The following is an 18,237-nucleotide window of genomic DNA, read 5'->3' as shown; positions in this document are numbered from 1 at the left end:
CACAATAATATAGAAATCTCAACACGGGCGGTTCCGGCTGCCCTTTCACAATAATATAGAAATCTCAACACGGGCGGTTCCGGCTGCCCTTTCATAATAATAGACGCAAATCTCAACACAGGCGGTTCGGGCCGGAGGGACCAGCCAGAACCCTCGACCCTCAGAGCTGAGGTCTAACCTGACAGAGCTGGAGAAGATCTGCAGAGAAACCAGTTCAGCTTCACCGTGGTCACAGTGGGCGCAGCCATCCTCCATCATCTTGGTGTAGCTAAAATAACTGGAATGAAGTTTTGCTTTTGAGAAAATAAGTTGTATTTAGCATAAAAGTATTAAATGTAAAAGACCTGCCGGTACAACTTGTCTTTATCTTAAGGTGTTTTTATCGTTATTTTATTTTCTTGGCCACTTCATCCCTTTCAGGGGCTCGGGGACGGTGCTGGATCATATTCAGCTGCTTATGGGCAAAGGCTGGATGAGTTGTCAGTTCATCGCAGGGCCCCAGGAGAGCAGCTGTGGGTCTGGAACGTTGCTCGAGGGTACCTTGGCAGTGCTCTGAAGGTGTTCTGGCACCGTCCCCTACTACCCAACGCCCTCCGCTCCTCCGCCCCGCCCCCAACAGACTGAGCTACCGCCGCCCATCGTTGATTCTACGCTAACACAAAGTTAAATTCGGACGTGGATCTTTAAGAAAAACAGAAGCTTCAGACACAATAAAGAGATTTTCTTTAGCTGCCAGAAGTAGACATGAATATTTCAGGAATCTCCTCATCAAGTGCATCATTTTTCTAAAAATGGTATAAAACAAAACAACATCGCGACTTCGAAACCACAACTGTCAGTCTGAAAATAGCTGATGCATTTTCCACAGTCTTTGATCAAATTAAATTGAAATGAGGAAACTCGACGACAGAAATCGGAGATCCTCGGAGATCGGGGCTCATATTTCCAAACATGTTCATCGATCACCGTGGTTACGGTGGGCGGGGCCATCCTCCATCCTCCAGGTGTAGTTTGTGAGGAGCAAAGCGACAGACGTGGGTCAGACCTGGGACTGCTCTACTCCCCGCTTTACAGCTGCGTCCAGGCTCAGGATGCTGACCTGGTGGAAAACCTCGTTGGGGGGGCTGTAGTTCCAAACCGGCACCACTGAGGTGGGAGGAGCCAACAGGTACTGGCGGGGTGGGAGACACAAACGAGATGTTTACGTCCTGACTGTGACTACTTTCTCCTGACATTCTAACTTTTTCAAACATTCCCGAACAGCTTTGGTTTCAGTTTCTTATTTGGTTTTTCTTGTTCTACTCTTCGACTCGTACACACCTCCTTCAGGTGCAGCGGCAGCGCGTCGCCGGGACACAGAAAGTTGGAAATGTGTGAGTGGTAGACCACAGCGAGCACCGCCAGAACCACGGCGCCGGCCAGGACGAAGAAGGTCACCACCGCCTCCACCCACGGAGCCACGTCTTCTGCACAACAACGAGAGGAGGGCACGGGTCCGACTGGGTGTTCAGGTGGTGAAGGGTGTGTTTGTGTCCTTACTATCGCTGGTGCTCTCACACACAGGCCTGCTCATCTCACTGGGTCGGGGGTTCCTGGTTCTGATCTGGACCTGGACGCAGTACTTGGTACTGACCTCCAGGTCAGACAGAACCACTCTGTCATGCTGCGTGCTGTTGATGCTTCTGGCCTGCAGGGGGCGACAGAGGACAGCTGGCTTTACCCAGAATGCCCTGCAGCGTAGGGCTGGACAGTGTCCGGGTGTCATTGGGGGGGTGGCGGGACAGGAAAAAGGTGTTTGACACAGGAAGTCAAAATAGAAGCATCAAATACAGGTAAGATCAAAAGGGTCAGCCGACCCTGGAGAACCACAAGACCTCACACGAAATCAAGACATACAAAATAAATGAGCATCCTTGACTGGAAGGACAAGGAGCCTCCCAGGACACAGGGGCTGTGGGAGCTGGGTCGGGTTAAGAGCGGTCCCGTAGCCCCTCCCCCGGAGCCCGGCCCGGGGCCGCCCCCCTCGCCCTCCTCACTTCATCACTGCCTTACTCCCAACCCCCGACATCAAAGCATTTAACATCACAACTGTGGAGTCCGTCGTTCCCGACCGTCCAACCGTCTGTCTGCGTGTTTGAGGTCACCTTGTCCATGTGGCCGTCCCTCCAGTAGGCGACGTTGTAGACGAGGACGCTGTAAACGCCTTTCAGGCTGGACACGGCCAACTTCGGATCTCTGATGATCACCTCCATGCTGGTGGAGCCTGACAGCAGCGTGACGTTTGGGGGCCCGATGATGGCTGAGGGAGAGAGAGGACACCATGAAGAGGCGGGTGGGGGGGCGGTCGTGTGTCCTGCTGAGGGTTGGTCCTCACTGTCCGTGTCCGGGGTGACCCTGTTACTGTTCACCCAGTCGGAGCTCTCCTCGCCCAGCGCCGCCTTCACCCAACCGGTGTAGGACCCGTAGGCGCTGATGTTGGCCCGGCTCAAGTCACAGCGAGTGGAGGAGATGTTCACACAGACGATGGTGCTCAGGATGCTAGAGCTGGGGGGTCGGAGAGCCCAGCATCAATACACCTGCAGGTCTGAGGCTGTCCTCCTCCTGGGGGTCCCCTGCTGCCCCCCCACCCCCACTCACCTCAGCCTTGTGGTGTACAGCACTCCTGCAGCCGCCCCCTCAGGTGGTTCCCACCTCAGGACCAGGTCCATGTTGTTGGAGGTCAGCGTGACGTTGGCGGGTCTGTTGACGGCTGCTGACACCACTGCCAAAATCAACCCACATGATCCAACTTTAACAGACTTTTCTTTCGTCTCGGGACCAGCTGACGTCACGGTCGTGGGTCGTTTCTGACCGAACGGTCCACGCGAACATCGCGTCAGTTTAAACACTTCCGCCCCCTCGTTGATCTCCGGGTGAGGGGCGAAAGCGACCCGATTCGAGCGGATCGATAATCTCACCTGTGGATCCACACAGCGCCCAAAGCGTCCCGATGAGGACAGAAACGGTGGCTGACATCTTCTCAGCAAACTTTCGATTCTTGTGAAACGCCGCATCTGTGTTTCCGGGTACCTGCCAGGAAAGGGGCGGGGCCAGCACAATCGATTCACGCTAAACCGAACTTCCTTTATTCGAATATCTTTACATCAAACCGTCGGTGACCGTGTCTAATAAAACGATGTCCCGCCGCTGAAGACACCAACTTTAGCACCTTATTAGCCGGTCAAAATGAGGGTCTTATAACAACACTTAGCGTCGCTAGCTAACAGAGCGTTAGCCTCTTGCTAAGCTGTTAGCCTGTAGAAGAACCCACAACATTGATATTTGCAGAGCTGTTTACAGCTGGTTGAGGAACTAACCTGTTCACGTGTTACTGAAGCACACATTAGCCAGTTAAAGGATATAATGCTGTTTAAAATCACCTTAACTGGTTCTAAACCGACTATATAGACTATTTTTTATGTCTCATCATTTATGGATCTAGAAATGGTTTTGAGCTATCGCTAGCATAATTGTTAATAAAAGAAGACAATTCACCATCAAATAAAGAGAATGAAAAACCTTTTTAAAATATGAGATGTACAGCAACATTTGTTTCCAAGTTTGATATCCTCACGATGCTAATCATACATATGAACAGCTAAAGCAGCACACAAAGACAAAATTTGATAAAGCTTTTTTTCATTTTTTACATTATTACAAAAAAAGCGACTGGATTTCCGCAGATCCATCTGATGACAAACTGCTGACATTTCTTGGTGTGATTCTTCTGAAGGCTTTTATTTTAAACCTGGCAGTGGGACTTTCAATTTGAGCTTATTCACACAGGAATCGTCAGAAACGCTGTGAGGAGACGTGTGAGGATTTCGCTGCATAGTCGAGGAATGACGCCAGAGTTCAGGGGACACGTGTCCATGGTCCTGGCCACCGGGCTGGAAAAGCATCTGCTAATGACAGAGGCGCGTCAACAATCTGCTGCTAGCATGACTCCTTTGATCGACAGGACGTACAGTTACCAATGATTTCAATGTCTTCAGTAACGTGGAGCTCAGCCGACCGCCACAGACGACTCTGCCAACAAGGAAAAGGACCAGAGAACAGAAGGCCCCCACCAGGGCGCACGCCACGTACACTGAAGAACACAAAAAACCTCCATCATTTGATGCTGTCACGTGGTAAATTATTTTTGCTTGTTTCAAATTTGAAATGTGACATTTTTGACTTGAAACGTTAGCGCCATCATATGCTAGGTGGCCGAGAGCATGTTATGATTCATGACATCGTTATAACATCCTAAAAGGCTGCAGATTGGAGCAGAGAAGCTAGCCGCTTGCTAAGCTAACCTACATGTGGTGGCGTGCTGAGGACGGCTGGTGAAGGCGCAGTGAGGTTCACTGGCCACAGACGTGGACTTGAAGAAGGTTTTCACGGAGACGGTGACACAGTACTCCACACCTGGCTGCAGGTAGGTGACGACCATGTTGTCTTGGTAACGAAGGTTCAGACTGAACTGCAATATTACAGGCATGCTAAGAACATTAGCACAAACAATGTGTAGAATTCTAAAATAAAAGATTAGAATTTCCAAACATTTCCCCCCCTAACGTATGAATCTTCTTTCATTTGATAATTCTCATCTCATAAAAAGTCTAAATTTGTGTCATTGTTAGCATCCTAGTGTTAGCATCCTAGTGTTAGCATCCTAGTGATCTCTGAATCAAATGGAAACAGTTTTCCTGCCCAATTTGACACTGGTGTAAAGTCTTTGATGGACACCCGACGGGCTGGTTGAGCGCGATATGAATCCAGCTGAGGAACATCTACACATCGCCATCAAAGCTGTTATGACTCAACTTTTCTGGAACACATGCCAAAGGTCAAAGGTCACGGCGGACGCCATCGGCCTTTGGTCGTACCTGCGCGCCGTCCCTGGACCGTCTCACCACCACGACGAGCTCTCGGTAGAAGCCGATCATCTTTCGGAGCCTCCAGTCGCTGGAAGTGTTGAACTGCAGCAGCAGACAGTTCCCACAGCCGGACACGGACACGTCAGGAGGTCCCAGCACGGCTTTGGGACGACAGACCAACCAAAATAGAGTTAGCCTAGCCAAAAATAGCTTGAGCTAAGCTATTCCGTCCAAGCTGCAGATAGGAGGGGTCTACACACACGACCACACACACATTCTGTTTAATCTGGGCTCTCACTGTCAGTCAGAGGCTGGAACCACTCGGACACCGTCCAACGAGACGTCAGGTTGGACACGAAGCCCCGAACGCGGGCTTGGTACTGGTCGAATGGGTCCTCGAAGGCTCGGGTCAGGTTACACGTGCGGCCGGCCTTCAGCCGTGAACAACCGGCCACTGGGGTCCAGAGCCGCTTCCTCCTGAGACAGGAAACAAACAGCTCAACACCTGAGACTCAAGTCACCTGAATCCCCCTGAGTCAGGAAATGAGAAGCCTTCCTGGAGGCCCGGAGGAAGATGGCGAGACAGACGAAGACACAAGAGCTGATCGGTCGAGTGTTTCCAATCCCACCTTGGGTGGAGGGTTTCCACGGCGAATCGGCAGCTGGGCGGAGTCAGCGGGCCAGGCAGGAAGCTGAGCGTGTGCTCCATGTTGAAGGAAGTGATGGAGAGGTTGGTGGGTGCGGGAAGGGACACGCCAGCCGCTGAAGATGACGATGATGAAGATGATTGACTGGAAATGCTTGAATCTCGCTTTATGCCACATTTCCCAACCAGGCAGGATTTACTCGTTAACAACAAATGCGCTAATGAGTGGCGTGATGTTAGCCTGCTTTTCAACACATTCGAGTTGTGCGCTAACGCTACTAGCGTCGGAGTCAGTGAGGCGTTTGATTTCTCTCGATGCTAACCTCCTGAAATCTAAATCTGATCGGTTACCAAGATGTTTTGGTCTTTTAGTTTTCCAGATTTTACTTGATATTTAGTTTGAATCTTTAAATGTTTAAAGATCAGTTCCTCTATCTTTTTCAACATATACCAGTCTTTATCAGGAAATCATTCTTTTCAAAACTTGACCAGCTGACTAGTTCCTTTCTCTGGTGCAATAAACGGGCACGAATTGGTCGCTCAGCTCTCCGCCTTCCTAAACCCCTGGGAGGTTTAGCGCTCCCAGACTTCCGTTATTATTACTGGGCTTGTAACATCAATAATCTTCTTCACTGGAACACTGGTAAAGCTGTATCTGAATGCCCACAATGGGCCCTGCTTGAAATTTCCTCCTCATGTTTTTGCCTCTGGTCTGTAGTATGCTCCCAACTACCACTGTTAGTTAAACAGGTCAGCCCCAATCCAATTGTAACCAACACACTGATGATTTGGAACCAGTTTAGAAAAACTTTTGGCCTCCACACCCAATCAAGTTTATCCCCTATATTCCGTAACCACCTTTTCGTCCCTTCATGCTCTGATCTTGTCTTTCGTACCTGGTCTGAGAGGGGCCTAGCAACGCTTAATGACCTTTTTATTAATGGTGTTTTTGCTTCATTTACCGATTTGGCAGCAAAGTTTAAATTACCAAACTCTCACCTCTTTCGTTTTTTTCAAATAAGACATTTTGTGAAATCTTGTTTTCCCCAGTTTCCCAACGGACCCCCGAACTCTCTTATTGACCAATTCTTAACCCTTAACACCAGGAAGAAAGGACTCATAGGGATCACATACAAGCAAATTTATACTCTGTCTCCCCATCAACTGACTTCGCTAAGAGCCGCTTGGGGCCAGGACCTTGGAGCTCCCTTGCATGATGAGCAATAGGAAAAGATATTAAAAAATATCCACTCGTCCTCTATTTGTGCGAGGCATAGCCTTCTACAATGTAAAATTTTGCATAGAGCCTATCTCACTAATGCCAAGCTGGCCAAAATCTATCCTGACAGAACAGATTCATGCAACAGATGTGGGCAAGCCCCTGCCGATCTCGTTCATATGTTTCTGTCGTGCCCTAAATTATCTGAATTCTGGACAGCAATATTTGAAACAATTAGTAAAATAACAGGTCAAACCATCCTGTTCGAACCCCTTGCTGCCCTCTTTGGATTATACTCGCCACACACTGTGCCTAAGTCCACAAATACGATCATTGCATTCACTACATTGCTTGCCCGAAGACTTATTCTTTTAAAATGGTCCCACGTTTCCCCCCCCAACCCATAATAAATGGATTCAGGATGTGCTGCAGTGTCTTACACTGGAGAAAATGAGGTTCTCCCTCAAAGGGTCCCTGAGCAGTTTTTATAAGATATGGCAGCCCTTCATCACGCACATCGACTCTCTGACCATTGTAGCAGAACCTGACTGAGCCCCCCCCTCCCCATTAATTTTATTTAATTTATTTAACCATTTACTTTTGAACAGTCTCGTATGTGGTTTTCCTTCATTTTCACCTTTATCATTTTGTTATTTATTTTTCTATATATGGGTATGTATATGTGCGTCTGTGTATGTGTGTATACATATACATATATATATATTTTTATTTTTTTTACTATTGGAAATTTGTTATACTGCTATACCAATGTTTTTGATTCCCTATCTGTGAAAAACGTCATTAAAGAAAGTTTGTATAAATGTTTGAAGAGCTCAACGTTTATGACCGACATACTAACAATGGATCTTTTTGTGATCATTTGTGATCACTCCCAGGCTTCCCTGCTGAACTGTCTGGGGGGCGCACAGGGCAGTTTTCAACATTTTAAATATGAATTTCTTTTTAAATGTTGATTTCAGGCATTTGGCTGTATGTTGTCATGGTGACAGTTATGGTCTAAATGATATGTGACAACATTTCTCATAATCTGGCAGCTTCAGTCTTTGATCGCTATCCTGTTTCTACCTGCTGAACTTTGCCCGCGCCACCGAACATTCGAGCTACGTTTCTACCGAGAAGCTGCAGCTGCTCCGACGTTACTGCGGCAACACTCACGCTCTTCACACGTTCACCATCCACCACTCAAAGCACCAAAAGACATTCTGACACACCAGGAGATCCTTTTGATCATCAACCACTTGGTGCATCTTTACACAGGTTTTTACAAGCTAATCTTCACACTGTAAACACAAACACACACAGAGGTCTTTACCAAGCTGGAGGTGCAGCAGGATCATCCACATGTTGCCTCACTGAGCAGCAGCTGGAGTCGCACTGATGGGGAGTTCAGTGAGTTTCTGTTTCCACCGAAGTCCCGCCCCCCTCCTGTCAGTCACACATCACTCCAAACAAGGTGTTGAAATGTATCGCAAAGTTTTTATTACAAAAAAGTCACCAGTTTTATGTAAAGCACACGTTTTATGGCATAACTGTAGAAAAAAACATCTTCCTATGATAAAAATGCTAATAACACCGAGCTGCTACAGAATGAAGCTAATGTGGTTGTGGAGTCTTCACAGAGGACACAGCTGTGCTCAGGGCTGTGGTTACCATGGTGACGGAACCTCACACCTGTTGGAGCCAACACGCTAAAACGGTAACGTTTTCATTAGAGAAAAAGGCTCTTCTAGGAGAAACGCCCCCTGGAGGCCAAATGTGAGGTCAGGAAATGCAGACGGTCGCTTAAAAACAAAGGAACTCACAGACAAACGTGACGTGAGCGCACATCTACTGAGCGATTGTCCTTCTTCTTCGTGCAGAAGCTACTTACACGCAGGTGCTATGAAGAGGCATAAATATTTGTCTTTCTGAGACTTTGTCCTGAAAGTTAATAAAACACAGAACAGGTTTTGAAACGTCCCACATTGTTTGAGGTCTGACGACGAGGTGAGTGACATTTAAACTAAAACACTGGGAATGTTTCAGGGAGCTACTGCAGTGGCGCCCCCTGCTGGTGCGGCTGTCAGTCATGTGATTCCCTCTAAAAAGTGAATTTATTTCTGTCCCGTTTTGTCCCCGCGAGCGTGTAAACGTGGGAATACCGACGCTAGCGGCTCACATTTGTTATTCCGCGCTCCGATTTTGTTCTGACCTCCTCTGGGGAGGGACGGCAGGGTGCCGCTGTGCCGCAGGACAGGTGAGGAGGCAGCAGGTGCTACACGAAGGCGTGCAGGTCACGGACGGGGGGGGCGGCAGACATATTCAGACCTCCCCTCAGGCCACAACGTCCCAGTGGGAGCAGGCGAGTCCGAGGTGACCTGGTCCTCTGAGGAGCAGAAGACCAGCTTGTCCTCTGGCTGCGTCCCAAACGTTAGCGTGAGGAGGTTGACATCCAGGAGGTTGCCCCCTCTCTCCTCCTCCTCCTCCTCCTCCTCCTCCTCCTCCTGAGCCGCTCCTTCACTCACACTTTCTGTAGGAGTCTGGGAGCAGCTGGGAGGAGCTGCAGAGGTCAGACCTCCTGCAGGAGGCCGAGGAGGCGTCTGGCAGGAGGAGCTGCTTGATGGTTCTCTGGCTGGAGCTGCAGGAGCGGAGGAGGAGGAGGAGGAGGAGGAGGAGGAGTGGAGGAGCATGCATCCATCCCGCAGGGCGTAGCCTCCCCCGCCGCTCCCCCCGTCGCTCCCCCCGCTGCTCCCCGTCATCTCCTCGCTCATCTCCTCCAACGGTGTCTGCTGGGACCCTGCAGGAGGCGCCACGGCGTCTACGGTCAGGAGGGCGACCACAAGAGGGGCGTGGAAGGCCAGGCCGCCATCGGCGTGATGGAGGGATGTCTGGGGAGGAAGAAGGTCCGATCAACTCGTCCGAACATTTCAATCAAAAGACCGATGAGGGAAAGTCAGTCGCACACTCTCAGGGCGAATTCGCCCGTTTCGTCTTCAGCGCCGGTCAAAAAGGAAACGAGCCGCTGTTCTCGTCCTTTTCCCTCCAGCGACCTTTGACCTTTGTTGAATCTGCTCTGAATTCATCTGAATTTAACCCAACAATCGCTTTCAAACCTTGATGGATTCTAAGAAATCCAGACATTTTTCAGAAAGTCTGAACTTTCTGAGTTAAAACCGCAAAACTGCATACAAAAAGTTTCGTTTTCATTTGTGAAGATGCGAAAACATCTGCCGGGAGTTTCCTCCGAGCTCTGAGCGCTGCCAGCAAAAACAGGAAGCTGGTGGCCGAGCTGGAGCCGCTCCGTCAGCACCGACCCAGGTGGAAACCGCTGGTTTCAAACAGGAACCAAAGGAAGAAAGAAACACCTAAAAACGGGGCTTTTACGGCTTCTGAGGTAACCTTTAAAGGCCAAATATGGACACAGGAAACGTAAAAATGGACAGATTTCCTACCAGGACCCGAGGCAGAGGCTTCCTGGGGCTGAGGCTGGAACCTGCCGCTGCCGCCAGGGCTGCCAGAACCAGGACAGAGACCAGGCCGGTGGACACAAGCCCACCAATCAGAGCGTCTGCACGGACCAGAGAGACATGGTGATTATCAGTGATCAACCGGACCTGAGCAGGGAAGAACGCAGAAGCAGTACCGGAGGCCTGGGCCCCAGGAGCCACGGCACACGTGGGCCTGCTGTAACCGGACCTCCTCGGAACCAGCGGGTCAGCGAAGCACACCGACACACAGAACTCTCGACCTGGACTCAAGTGCTCCAGAACCACCCTTCTGAGAAATTTAGCATCCTGGGAGAGAAGGAAGGAAACAGTGAGAGGAGGAGGAGGAGGAGGAGAGGAGATGAGGAGAGGAGAGGAGAGGGGAGGGGGAGGAGGAGAGAGGAGAGGAGAGGAGAGGAGATGAGAGGAGGGGAGGGGAGGGGAGGGGAGGGGAGGGGAGGGGAGGGGAGGGGGAGGAGGAGAGGAGAGGAGAGGAGAGGAGAGGAGAGGGGAGGAGGAGAGGGGAGGGGAGAGGAGAGGAGATGAGAGGAGGGGAGGGGAGGGGAGGGGAGGGGAGGGGAGGGGGAGGGGGAGGAGGAGAGGAGAGGAGAGGAGAGGAGAGGAGAGGAGAGGAGAGGGGAGGAGGAGAGGGGAGGGGAGAGGAGAGGAGATGAGAGGAGGGAGGGGAGGGGAGGGGAGGGGAGGGGGAGGGGGAGGAGAGGAGAGGAGAGGAGAGGAGAGGAGAGGAGAGGGGAGGAGGAGAGGGGAGGGGAGGGGAGGGAGGGAGGAGGAGGAGGGAGAGGAGAGGAGGGGAGGGGAGGGGAGAGGGGAGGGGAGAGGGGAGGGGAGAGGAGAGGAGAGAGGAGGGGAGGGGAGGGGAGGGGAGAGGAGAGGAGGAGGTAGAGGAGAGGAGAGGAGGGAGGGGGAGAGGAGAGGAGGAGGTAGAGGAGAGGAGAGGAGGGGAGGAGGTAGAGGAGAGGAGAGGAGAGGAGAGGAGAGGAGAGGAGAGGAGAGGAGAGGAGAGGAGGGAGAGGGAGGGAGAGGAGGGAGAGGGAGAGGAGAGGAGAGGAGAGGAGGAGGTAGAGGAGAGGAGAGGAGGGGAGGAGGTAGAGGAGAGGAGAGGAGAGGAGGGGAGAGGAGGAGGGGAGAGGAGAGGAGAGGAGAGGAGAGGAGAGGAGGGGGACAGGAGAGGAGAGGAGAGGAGAGGAGAGGAGAGGAGAGGAGAGAAGAGGAGAGGAGAGGAGAGGAGCAGTCTGGCTGTATCTTCTGAACAGAACCTTCTTCCTCTCCACACCATTGGACCGGATGCTCAGACTATAGTGCAGAGTTGTGTAGATGTTCCTCAAGTGTTCCAGGGGGGGGTGAAAGTCCACACAAAAATGTCCCTCACAGGGCACCAGCTTCAGCAGAGGCGGGTCCAGATGAGCTGAAGGAGCAGACAGCAGGAGACTGTTTCATTTATTGATTGCTTGAACGGGACAATGCACTTTCATCAATATTAGCATTGATGCTACACGCCAGCCGTCAGTCTCGCTAGTTACGCAGAGAAGACAAATCACACAAGAGACAACGACAACCACATATAAACAGGAGCTCCTGGAACAAAACATCTTCAGCCACTCAGATCAAAGGAAGAAGGCGTGAGATTGAGAGCGGGCGTTCAACTGATGCTAACTTGCTCCAGGACTGGGTTTGTCCCACAGACGCCAACGTTGGAGAGACGCTAGCTGCAGCTGGAGCGCTTACGCCAACGTTGGCTGTTTCCCTGATGAATTCATTCCGTGTTGGGGGACAAAAGCCTCCAAAACACTAAAAATGAGACCAGATCCGTGACGACTTCACAGCTAATTCTAGAATATTAAAAACACCACAGTGATGCTAATGAGACTTGATAGGTCTTAAGTACTTTCTGTTGTTTCTGCATACAGACTGCTGGTTCATGGTCTCACATGGGAGAAACGTGACTAACTGAAGTTCTCGTCTTCTTCCTGACTGGTTGGGCAGGGAGACTAATAGGGATGGGTGCGAGAATGGGACCCTGGGGAACGCCAGCTGAGGTTCGCCAGACCTCTGGTTACTGTTTCAGCCCAGCTGGGCCACTTACTGTCCCTGATGGGATGAAATCTTTGGTACACGTCTGATCCCAGAACCTGGTTTCCCAGGAGCGCTGTGACGTTGATAAAGTAGACCTGGTCCGGGTCAGAGAGGGACGTGGTCAGGTTACACACCAGTGGGTGGAAAACACGCTCACATCCGGCTACTGGAAACCAGGAAGTCCCCCTTCAGACACAGAAAAAGAAGAACAGTTTAAAACCAATCAAGCAAATTTCTCAAACTCTATGAACAAGCACACACCGTTCTGTGATGAAGGTCACGCTGTAGTGGACACCTGGAGGCATCCCTGGTCCAGGCGCCCATGTGAGCAGGTGATTCAACTGGACTGATGTTACAGTCAGATTGGCAGGATGAGGACGTTCAGCCACAGCTGGAACACAATCATTGTGTCAGTCAGACTGAGGCAAATCAACCAGATCAGATCAATCCGATCATCTTTATTTATAGCATCAGTTCCAATCAGAAGTGTCTCCAGGCCCTTTACAGAAACCCTGAGACCCCCGTGAAGGCATGCCAGGTTCTGGCGCCTGGAAAACAAGTGGACCGCTACTTTCAGCCCTCCGCCGACTGTAGCTGCAACTACAGGTCACGGGTTCGTTTCCCCCGTGGTTCTCCACCATAAACAGGCCTGAAGGGGGCTCAGCCCCCCTGGAGAACCCACCGGCTGATGTGGGCTCTCACCTGTCAGAGCTAGAGGTAACCACGCAAGCATCCGCAGGAGGGTAACCATGACGACCAGACCATTGCCTCTGCCCGGGAATCAGCGCCTCTTCTACGTCACATTACTAAAGAAAATAAAAATTAGAATTAGACAGTTGAAGTGGCAAAAAACTGACCTTTGACTTCTGCCACAAATGAAAGACCAATGGTACAAAAGCAAAATGATCATAGTGTTGGCGAGAATTGTGCATTTTATTTGTCCCGACTCAGCTCAGAATATTTGGCTCTTCGTTACATTGATGAGTATATTGAGAAACTTTAAACAGAGATTAAACAGGGTCATATTTTCTATTTCGAAAATGATACTTCTCAACACCGGAAGCTGTTTTACGAACAGCAACACTGCTGAACGAGCAACCTGCTACACACCTTCCCGTCTCCTGCACATATAACCAGCTTTTAAGAGTTAAGAGTCACGGAGCAGTGAAATCTCTTACCTTTACCATCTACCTTTAGAGTTTAACAGAGGACAATATTAGAATCGTGGAATCAGTCAAATGGAGGCTGCTGTGCTGCATTCACGGACTTCAGGGAATTTTCCCTTCGAGAAACGAAGCGCAGTTTTGTGAAGCGAATCGGGATCCGGGTGCAAGAGGTCTTCTGAAATGTTAATGTCCCCGGACCGGTATGACTCCCGGACAGACAGCAGCTTTAGTAAAACATCGCTGTATAGAAGAGCAGCACGTTCTGTGGCTACAGAAGACTCAGGGTTTGTTATTTTGGGTTAATAAGCTGTTGTTCCCTTAAATAAAAACAAATAAAAACAAACACATCCCGTGAGAGAAAACATTCAGAAGATGTGCATCATGAGAACATGACACGTTTGTTCCAACCACAGCAAGGTTTTTCTCTATTTGTTCTCTAAATGTTCGTATTAGTTTTGAAATTCCTGAATGCAACACAGGCGTGCTCGATAGTAGGAAATCATGTGACCTGTGGGCGTGTCAGTGGGCCGCACCGGCTGAGTGGACACGTGATGCTTAAGGGAAATGACGCAAGCGGAAGTAAGAGAGTAATTGACGCCGTCCCTCAGGAAAAACAACTGCACATGCTTCTGTTCTGTGGTTGAACGAGAGAAATAATGGGGCTCTCTTATTGTTGTCACGTCGCTTTGGTTTCATTTTCAAGAATTTATTTACCAAAAATAGAATCCTAATCAACTGAAGCAAAATATTATATACAGAAACGGCAAAACACAAATCTCAAAAAACATTTAAAGTCAAATTAAAAGATGAAAAACCAAAATCACCATTGAGTAATTGTGTAAGCAGCCCCACGTGTGTTCTTGTTTTCTTATTTTGTGTTATCTGTTTATTTCTATTGCTCTGAGCTGAAACAATAGTGAACATTCAACAGGTTGTGATGGGTTTCTGTTGGAACGGGGCACAACCAGGAGACACGTTCCAAGCTATGGCTGAAATAACCCCCATGGCCCTCGTAGGTGAATGTGTTGGCCCCCCAGGCCGGGGCCCTCCTCCCCTGTGCCTCATTAAACTAACTGGTGTTGGTCTTCACCTGATCTGACAGGGTTATATTCAAATAGTCTCATTACAAACCGTCACCTAACAGGAACAGCAGGTCTTCATGTCTGTCAGAAATAAATAGCTGATTCAAGTAATCAGGAAGTTGCTTCATCTTACTACAGTAACGGCCGTCATGAATGGCTCAGGTAGGCCGAGAATCCCCCCCTCCTCCTCCTCCTCCTCTTCATCAGGCACACTCTGGTCCTCCACAGGGGTCCTGGTACTCCCAGGAGTCTGGTCAGGCGGCAGCAGAGCCTCCTGGTCTGTCCATTCCAAAGTCTGCTCTTCCTCCTCAGGTTGGTCCAGAGCTTTGAGTGTCACTGACAGCAGATTGATGTCCCCCAAGCTGTTAAAATCCTGCTCCTCTTCCCACTCCTCCGCCACTGACGCCTCCTCTTCCTCAGCCACGTCTTCCCGGACGTCGGTCTGAGCCTCCTCCTCTGCTCCAGCTTCATCCTCATCACAGTCCGGCTCAGCTGCTGGCAGAGCGGCGTCACACAGCCCGTCGTCAGAGTCGCTGCAGAGACTCTGGTCTAGGTAGAGCGCAGTGTTTTTCTCTACATAAATATTCCTTCTCCCCTCCTCTTCCTCCTCCTCCTCCTCCTCCTGGTCAACAGGCTGTGATGCTGCTGGACTGTTTTGTTTGTGTTTCTCCACCTTTGGACTGATGGAGATCAGGTCTGGTACGGTCCTCTCTGGGGTCAGAGTGTAGACTGGACTCAGACTCTTCTGCACCAAAACACGGATCCAACCAGATCAGAGAGAAAAAGTCGTGATGTTGGACATTAGCTGATGAAGAGCAAGTGTGTGGATGAGGGATCTCACCAGCAGAGCTGTAGGCAGCATCATCTTCAGCCTGGTGATGAAGCCCAGATAGTAGAGACAAGACACTGACGCCATCAGAAGACCAGTGAGAACCACCACGACAACCAAGCCTGCTGCAAGAGGAGCTACACACACGACCATGGTTACCACAGCTAGTGTGTGTGTGTGTGTGTGTGTGTGTGTGTGTGTGTGTGTGTGTGTGAAATGTGCATTCGCGCTCACCTGTGCTGGGCTCTGGTCTGCTGGTGAAGGCGCAGGTCCAGGCTGATGGTTGTGTATTTGGGTTTATGGTGAGGGTGTCGACGTGCACCTGGACGCAGTACTCCGTGCCACTGTGTATGTTCTGCAGCGTGTAGTTCCTCTCACTGGTGTCGAGCACGTCCCCCTGACGCTGTGGTCAAAGAAAGCTTCATGTTCACGGCTGTCCTGACCACAGACGCCGCGACGGACGCCGCAGACGCACCGCTCACCTTGCCCTGCTTCCTGAGGGTGATCCTGTAAACGGGATTGTAGAAGTTGTGGATTTTGACCGTGGAGCTGCTGTCGGCCTCCGGCAGGATGATTTGCATGTGGAGACAGTTGCCACATCCAGTCAGCAACACCACTGGGGGGCCTATTTTGGCTGGACACAGAAGGGTCCGGTTAAACCAAAGAAAGGCAGGAGGCTTTGGAAGAGTCGCTGTACTTCCATACTTTCTTTAGCAGGGTAAAACTGCAGTTTGGGGGAATCTGGAGAGAGGCTGTTGTTGTATGACGCCACCACAGTCAGGAGATAGGAGGTCCGCTGGTCCTCGAGATTCAGCTTGGCTGAGGTTTCCTTGGATGTTGTGATCAGTTTTCGTTCGTGTCTGATGTTGATCCAGCAGGGAACAAGAAGCATCAAACATTTTAACACCCGGCCGAGGATTTAGCATCTGAACGCGTTCTTTTCTGATTCTGACTTCATTCATCTCAAATAATTTAATTTTAGAAAGGTGGCTAACGTCACTTAGCATCATAAATATCATGATCAGCAGCTGAGTGATGGAAAAACGTGGAGCAACGTTCAGACAAAAGATTATTAGCATCTGAAAGTGAAGCATGGGAACAAGCGCAACGTTCTGGGTTGTTTTTAATAAGATCACTTCGGAAACTCATCAGTCAGACTGAGGCGATGCCGAGGAAAGCCCCGCCGACACAGATTCCATCAGACAGTCGGGGAAAATGTGACGCTAAAGACGAGACGAGCTGAAGATGAGGCTCCTCTCCACGTGCAGCAGCAAAGGGTGAAATACTGCCCCCTCTGCTCGCGCCTGTAATTACAGCTGCGCAGCAACACAAGCACCATCTGGGTGTCCAACAAAAGGTCTTCGACAACATGCATGACATGCGGTTTCAAACACGCCGAGTACAACGAGAACTGCCGGAGAACTTGGTTTTTTCATTTCCTCTCGTCTGTGGGAGGGCAGAGTCGGCCCATATTTACATTTGATTCTAAATCAGTACAACAACTGGCTCTGCTTCATTCTTCTGCAACCCTCCGGGACGTGAATCACAGCCACATGTCCTTCACTAACAGGCGGACAACAAAACTATAAAGGATGATTCAAATGAATGCAGAGAGCTTCAAAAGTCACAATTGTTTTCGATGACAACAGATTTTCCTCTGAAACTGAAAGGACCGAAACTAATAATAAGACTTTGAGGGGGACCGTCACTCCTCTACATGCCAGCAAACAACTGAAATTGCTGGAATAGATCTCAGCTTATCAGAAACAGACTTTGATTGGACAAATGTGTCGACACAGGTTATTACCTGTTGATGTCATAGATCAGGTAGCTTGTCCCCACAGGTGTGCTGGCTCCAGCATTCCAACTCAGGGTGTGATTGAAGTTCACAGAGTGAATCGACAGATTTTCCGGAGCAGGAAGGGAGAAGCTGAGCGCTGCTGGAACAGACAGTGGGTCAGTGGGTGGTGGGAGCAGGGGTGACGTCCAGGACGTGCAGCAGAAAACAGCCTCTCACCACAACCAAACAGCAGGACGCCGACAACAATCATGGTCGGGAGCAGATCTTCCACAGCGCCAACATTGCTGCAACACACAGAGGACAGTCGGCACAATAAACAGACCGCAGGTGGATCACACCCGCACAGGTAAACAGTCCATCCCAGTGTAGCAGAGTTAACCCAGGACATGCAAATTTACTGACTTCTGAGCTTTTGATAGTATCATGTATCCTGCTCCCAGTATTAGCACATACACAACTGATCTCCATGTTTTATAGCAATTTTCTCTACTAAAACGCATAAAATGTAGTAACACGACTTGTCAGTAAAGCCTTCGAAAACACAAACACTGGTGGCTTCCTTTGTTCTCCCATCAGAAAGTCCTCATTTAATCATTTAACCCGTTAGCTAACTGTTAACTAACTTAACTAACAGCTACTTACCAGCAGTTGCTTCGCGAGACACAGCGGGCGTCCAGCGGCAGGAGTCTCGAGCTCTTGTGTCTGACGTCTCCAGTTGTCTGCGTCACACTTCCGGGTCTCCTTGGAACACCGCGACAACGCGGGTCACAGCCGTTTAAAAATGCGCATTATTGATGTACAAGGCAACACGGTCCAAAAAGAATATAAAGAATATAAAGAATATAAGTAACGCGCTTTGGTCGAACTGGACCGAAAGTTTGACCAGTGACTCATTCTCGTAGTTTCCAAGGAAAAATCACGACAACATACTTTTAAACAAACGAATGAAACAATGTTATGTCGGAACTATTTGAGCAGTTAAGTAATGAAAACATTTGCTCCGCATTTACA

The 18,237-nt window shown here is 49.9% G+C and overlaps 4 protein-coding genes across 9 annotated transcripts; all 4 read right to left on the bottom strand.

Moving 5' to 3' along the window:
- Nucleotides 1-700: 700 nt before the first annotated feature.
- crfb4 (cytokine receptor family member b4) lies at nucleotides 701-3,110 on the bottom strand. Its single transcript, XM_011617666.2, has 7 exons — nucleotides 2,958-3,110; nucleotides 2,638-2,761; nucleotides 2,375-2,544; nucleotides 2,145-2,299; nucleotides 1,540-1,687; nucleotides 1,321-1,466; nucleotides 701-1,171 (listed from the first exon to the last, which is right to left on the bottom strand). Exons 1-7 carry the CDS (start codon nucleotides 3,013-3,015, stop codon nucleotides 1,040-1,042), a joined length of 933 nt encoding a protein of 310 aa, XP_011615968.1. The 5' UTR covers nucleotides 3,016-3,110; the 3' UTR covers nucleotides 701-1,039.
- A 431-nt stretch (nucleotides 3,111-3,541) lies between these two features.
- Nucleotides 3,542-8,263, bottom strand: LOC105418339 (interferon alpha/beta receptor 2-like). 4 transcript variants are annotated; one of them, XM_011617667.2, is made up of 7 exons: nucleotides 8,103-8,263; nucleotides 5,534-5,666; nucleotides 5,203-5,381; nucleotides 4,914-5,065; nucleotides 4,345-4,507; nucleotides 4,008-4,129; nucleotides 3,542-3,941 (listed from the first exon to the last, which is right to left on the bottom strand). In XM_011617667.2, the coding sequence occupies exons 1-7, from the start codon at nucleotides 8,131-8,133 to the stop codon at nucleotides 3,777-3,779; spliced, it is 945 nt and encodes a 314-aa protein (XP_011615969.2). In that variant the 5' UTR covers nucleotides 8,134-8,263; the 3' UTR covers nucleotides 3,542-3,776. The 4 variants fall into 4 exon arrangements, with proteins under 4 accessions (XP_011615969.2, XP_011615970.2, XP_011615971.2 ...); XM_011617668.2 differs by having other exon boundaries at nucleotides 3,542-3,944; nucleotides 4,014-4,129; XM_011617669.2 differs by having other exon boundaries at nucleotides 4,014-4,129.
- LOC101071699 (interferon alpha/beta receptor 2-like) lies at nucleotides 8,247-13,985 on the bottom strand. Of its 2 annotated transcripts, none has more exons than XM_029828090.1 (9): nucleotides 13,527-13,985; nucleotides 13,051-13,154; nucleotides 12,610-12,739; nucleotides 12,359-12,534; nucleotides 11,532-11,680; nucleotides 10,413-10,563; nucleotides 10,222-10,337; nucleotides 9,541-9,657; nucleotides 8,247-9,258 (listed from the first exon to the last, which is right to left on the bottom strand). In XM_029828090.1, exons 2-9 carry the CDS (start codon nucleotides 13,097-13,099, stop codon nucleotides 9,064-9,066), a joined length of 1,083 nt encoding a protein of 360 aa, XP_029683950.1. In that variant the 5' UTR covers nucleotides 13,100-13,154; nucleotides 13,527-13,985; the 3' UTR covers nucleotides 8,247-9,063. The 2 variants fall into 2 exon arrangements, with proteins under 2 accessions (XP_029683950.1, XP_029683893.1); XM_029828033.1 differs by having other exon boundaries at nucleotides 9,529-9,657; nucleotides 13,527-13,984.
- A 202-nt stretch (nucleotides 13,986-14,187) lies between these two features.
- LOC101071920 (uncharacterized) lies at nucleotides 14,188-17,985 on the bottom strand. 2 transcript variants are annotated; one of them, XM_011617672.2, is made up of 8 exons: nucleotides 17,869-17,985; nucleotides 17,443-17,510; nucleotides 17,233-17,365; nucleotides 16,131-16,285; nucleotides 15,908-16,059; nucleotides 15,660-15,828; nucleotides 15,438-15,562; nucleotides 14,188-15,341 (listed from the first exon to the last, which is right to left on the bottom strand). In XM_011617672.2, exons 2-8 carry the CDS (start codon nucleotides 17,474-17,476, stop codon nucleotides 14,721-14,723), a joined length of 1,389 nt encoding a protein of 462 aa, XP_011615974.2. In that variant the 5' UTR covers nucleotides 17,477-17,510; nucleotides 17,869-17,985; the 3' UTR covers nucleotides 14,188-14,720. The 2 variants fall into 2 exon arrangements, with proteins under 2 accessions (XP_011615974.2, XP_029683667.1); XM_029827807.1 differs by having other exon boundaries at nucleotides 17,233-17,362.
- Between the last annotated feature and the right edge of the window lie 252 nt (nucleotides 17,986-18,237).

This window comes from Takifugu rubripes, chromosome 1 (genome assembly GCF_901000725.2).
Source record: "Takifugu rubripes chromosome 1, fTakRub1.2, whole genome shotgun sequence".
NCBI classification, from domain to species: domain Eukaryota; kingdom Metazoa; phylum Chordata; class Actinopteri; order Tetraodontiformes; family Tetraodontidae; genus Takifugu; species Takifugu rubripes.
The sequence above is the reverse complement of the archived record's forward strand: the minus strand, read 5'-3'. Positions and strand labels throughout refer to the sequence as shown.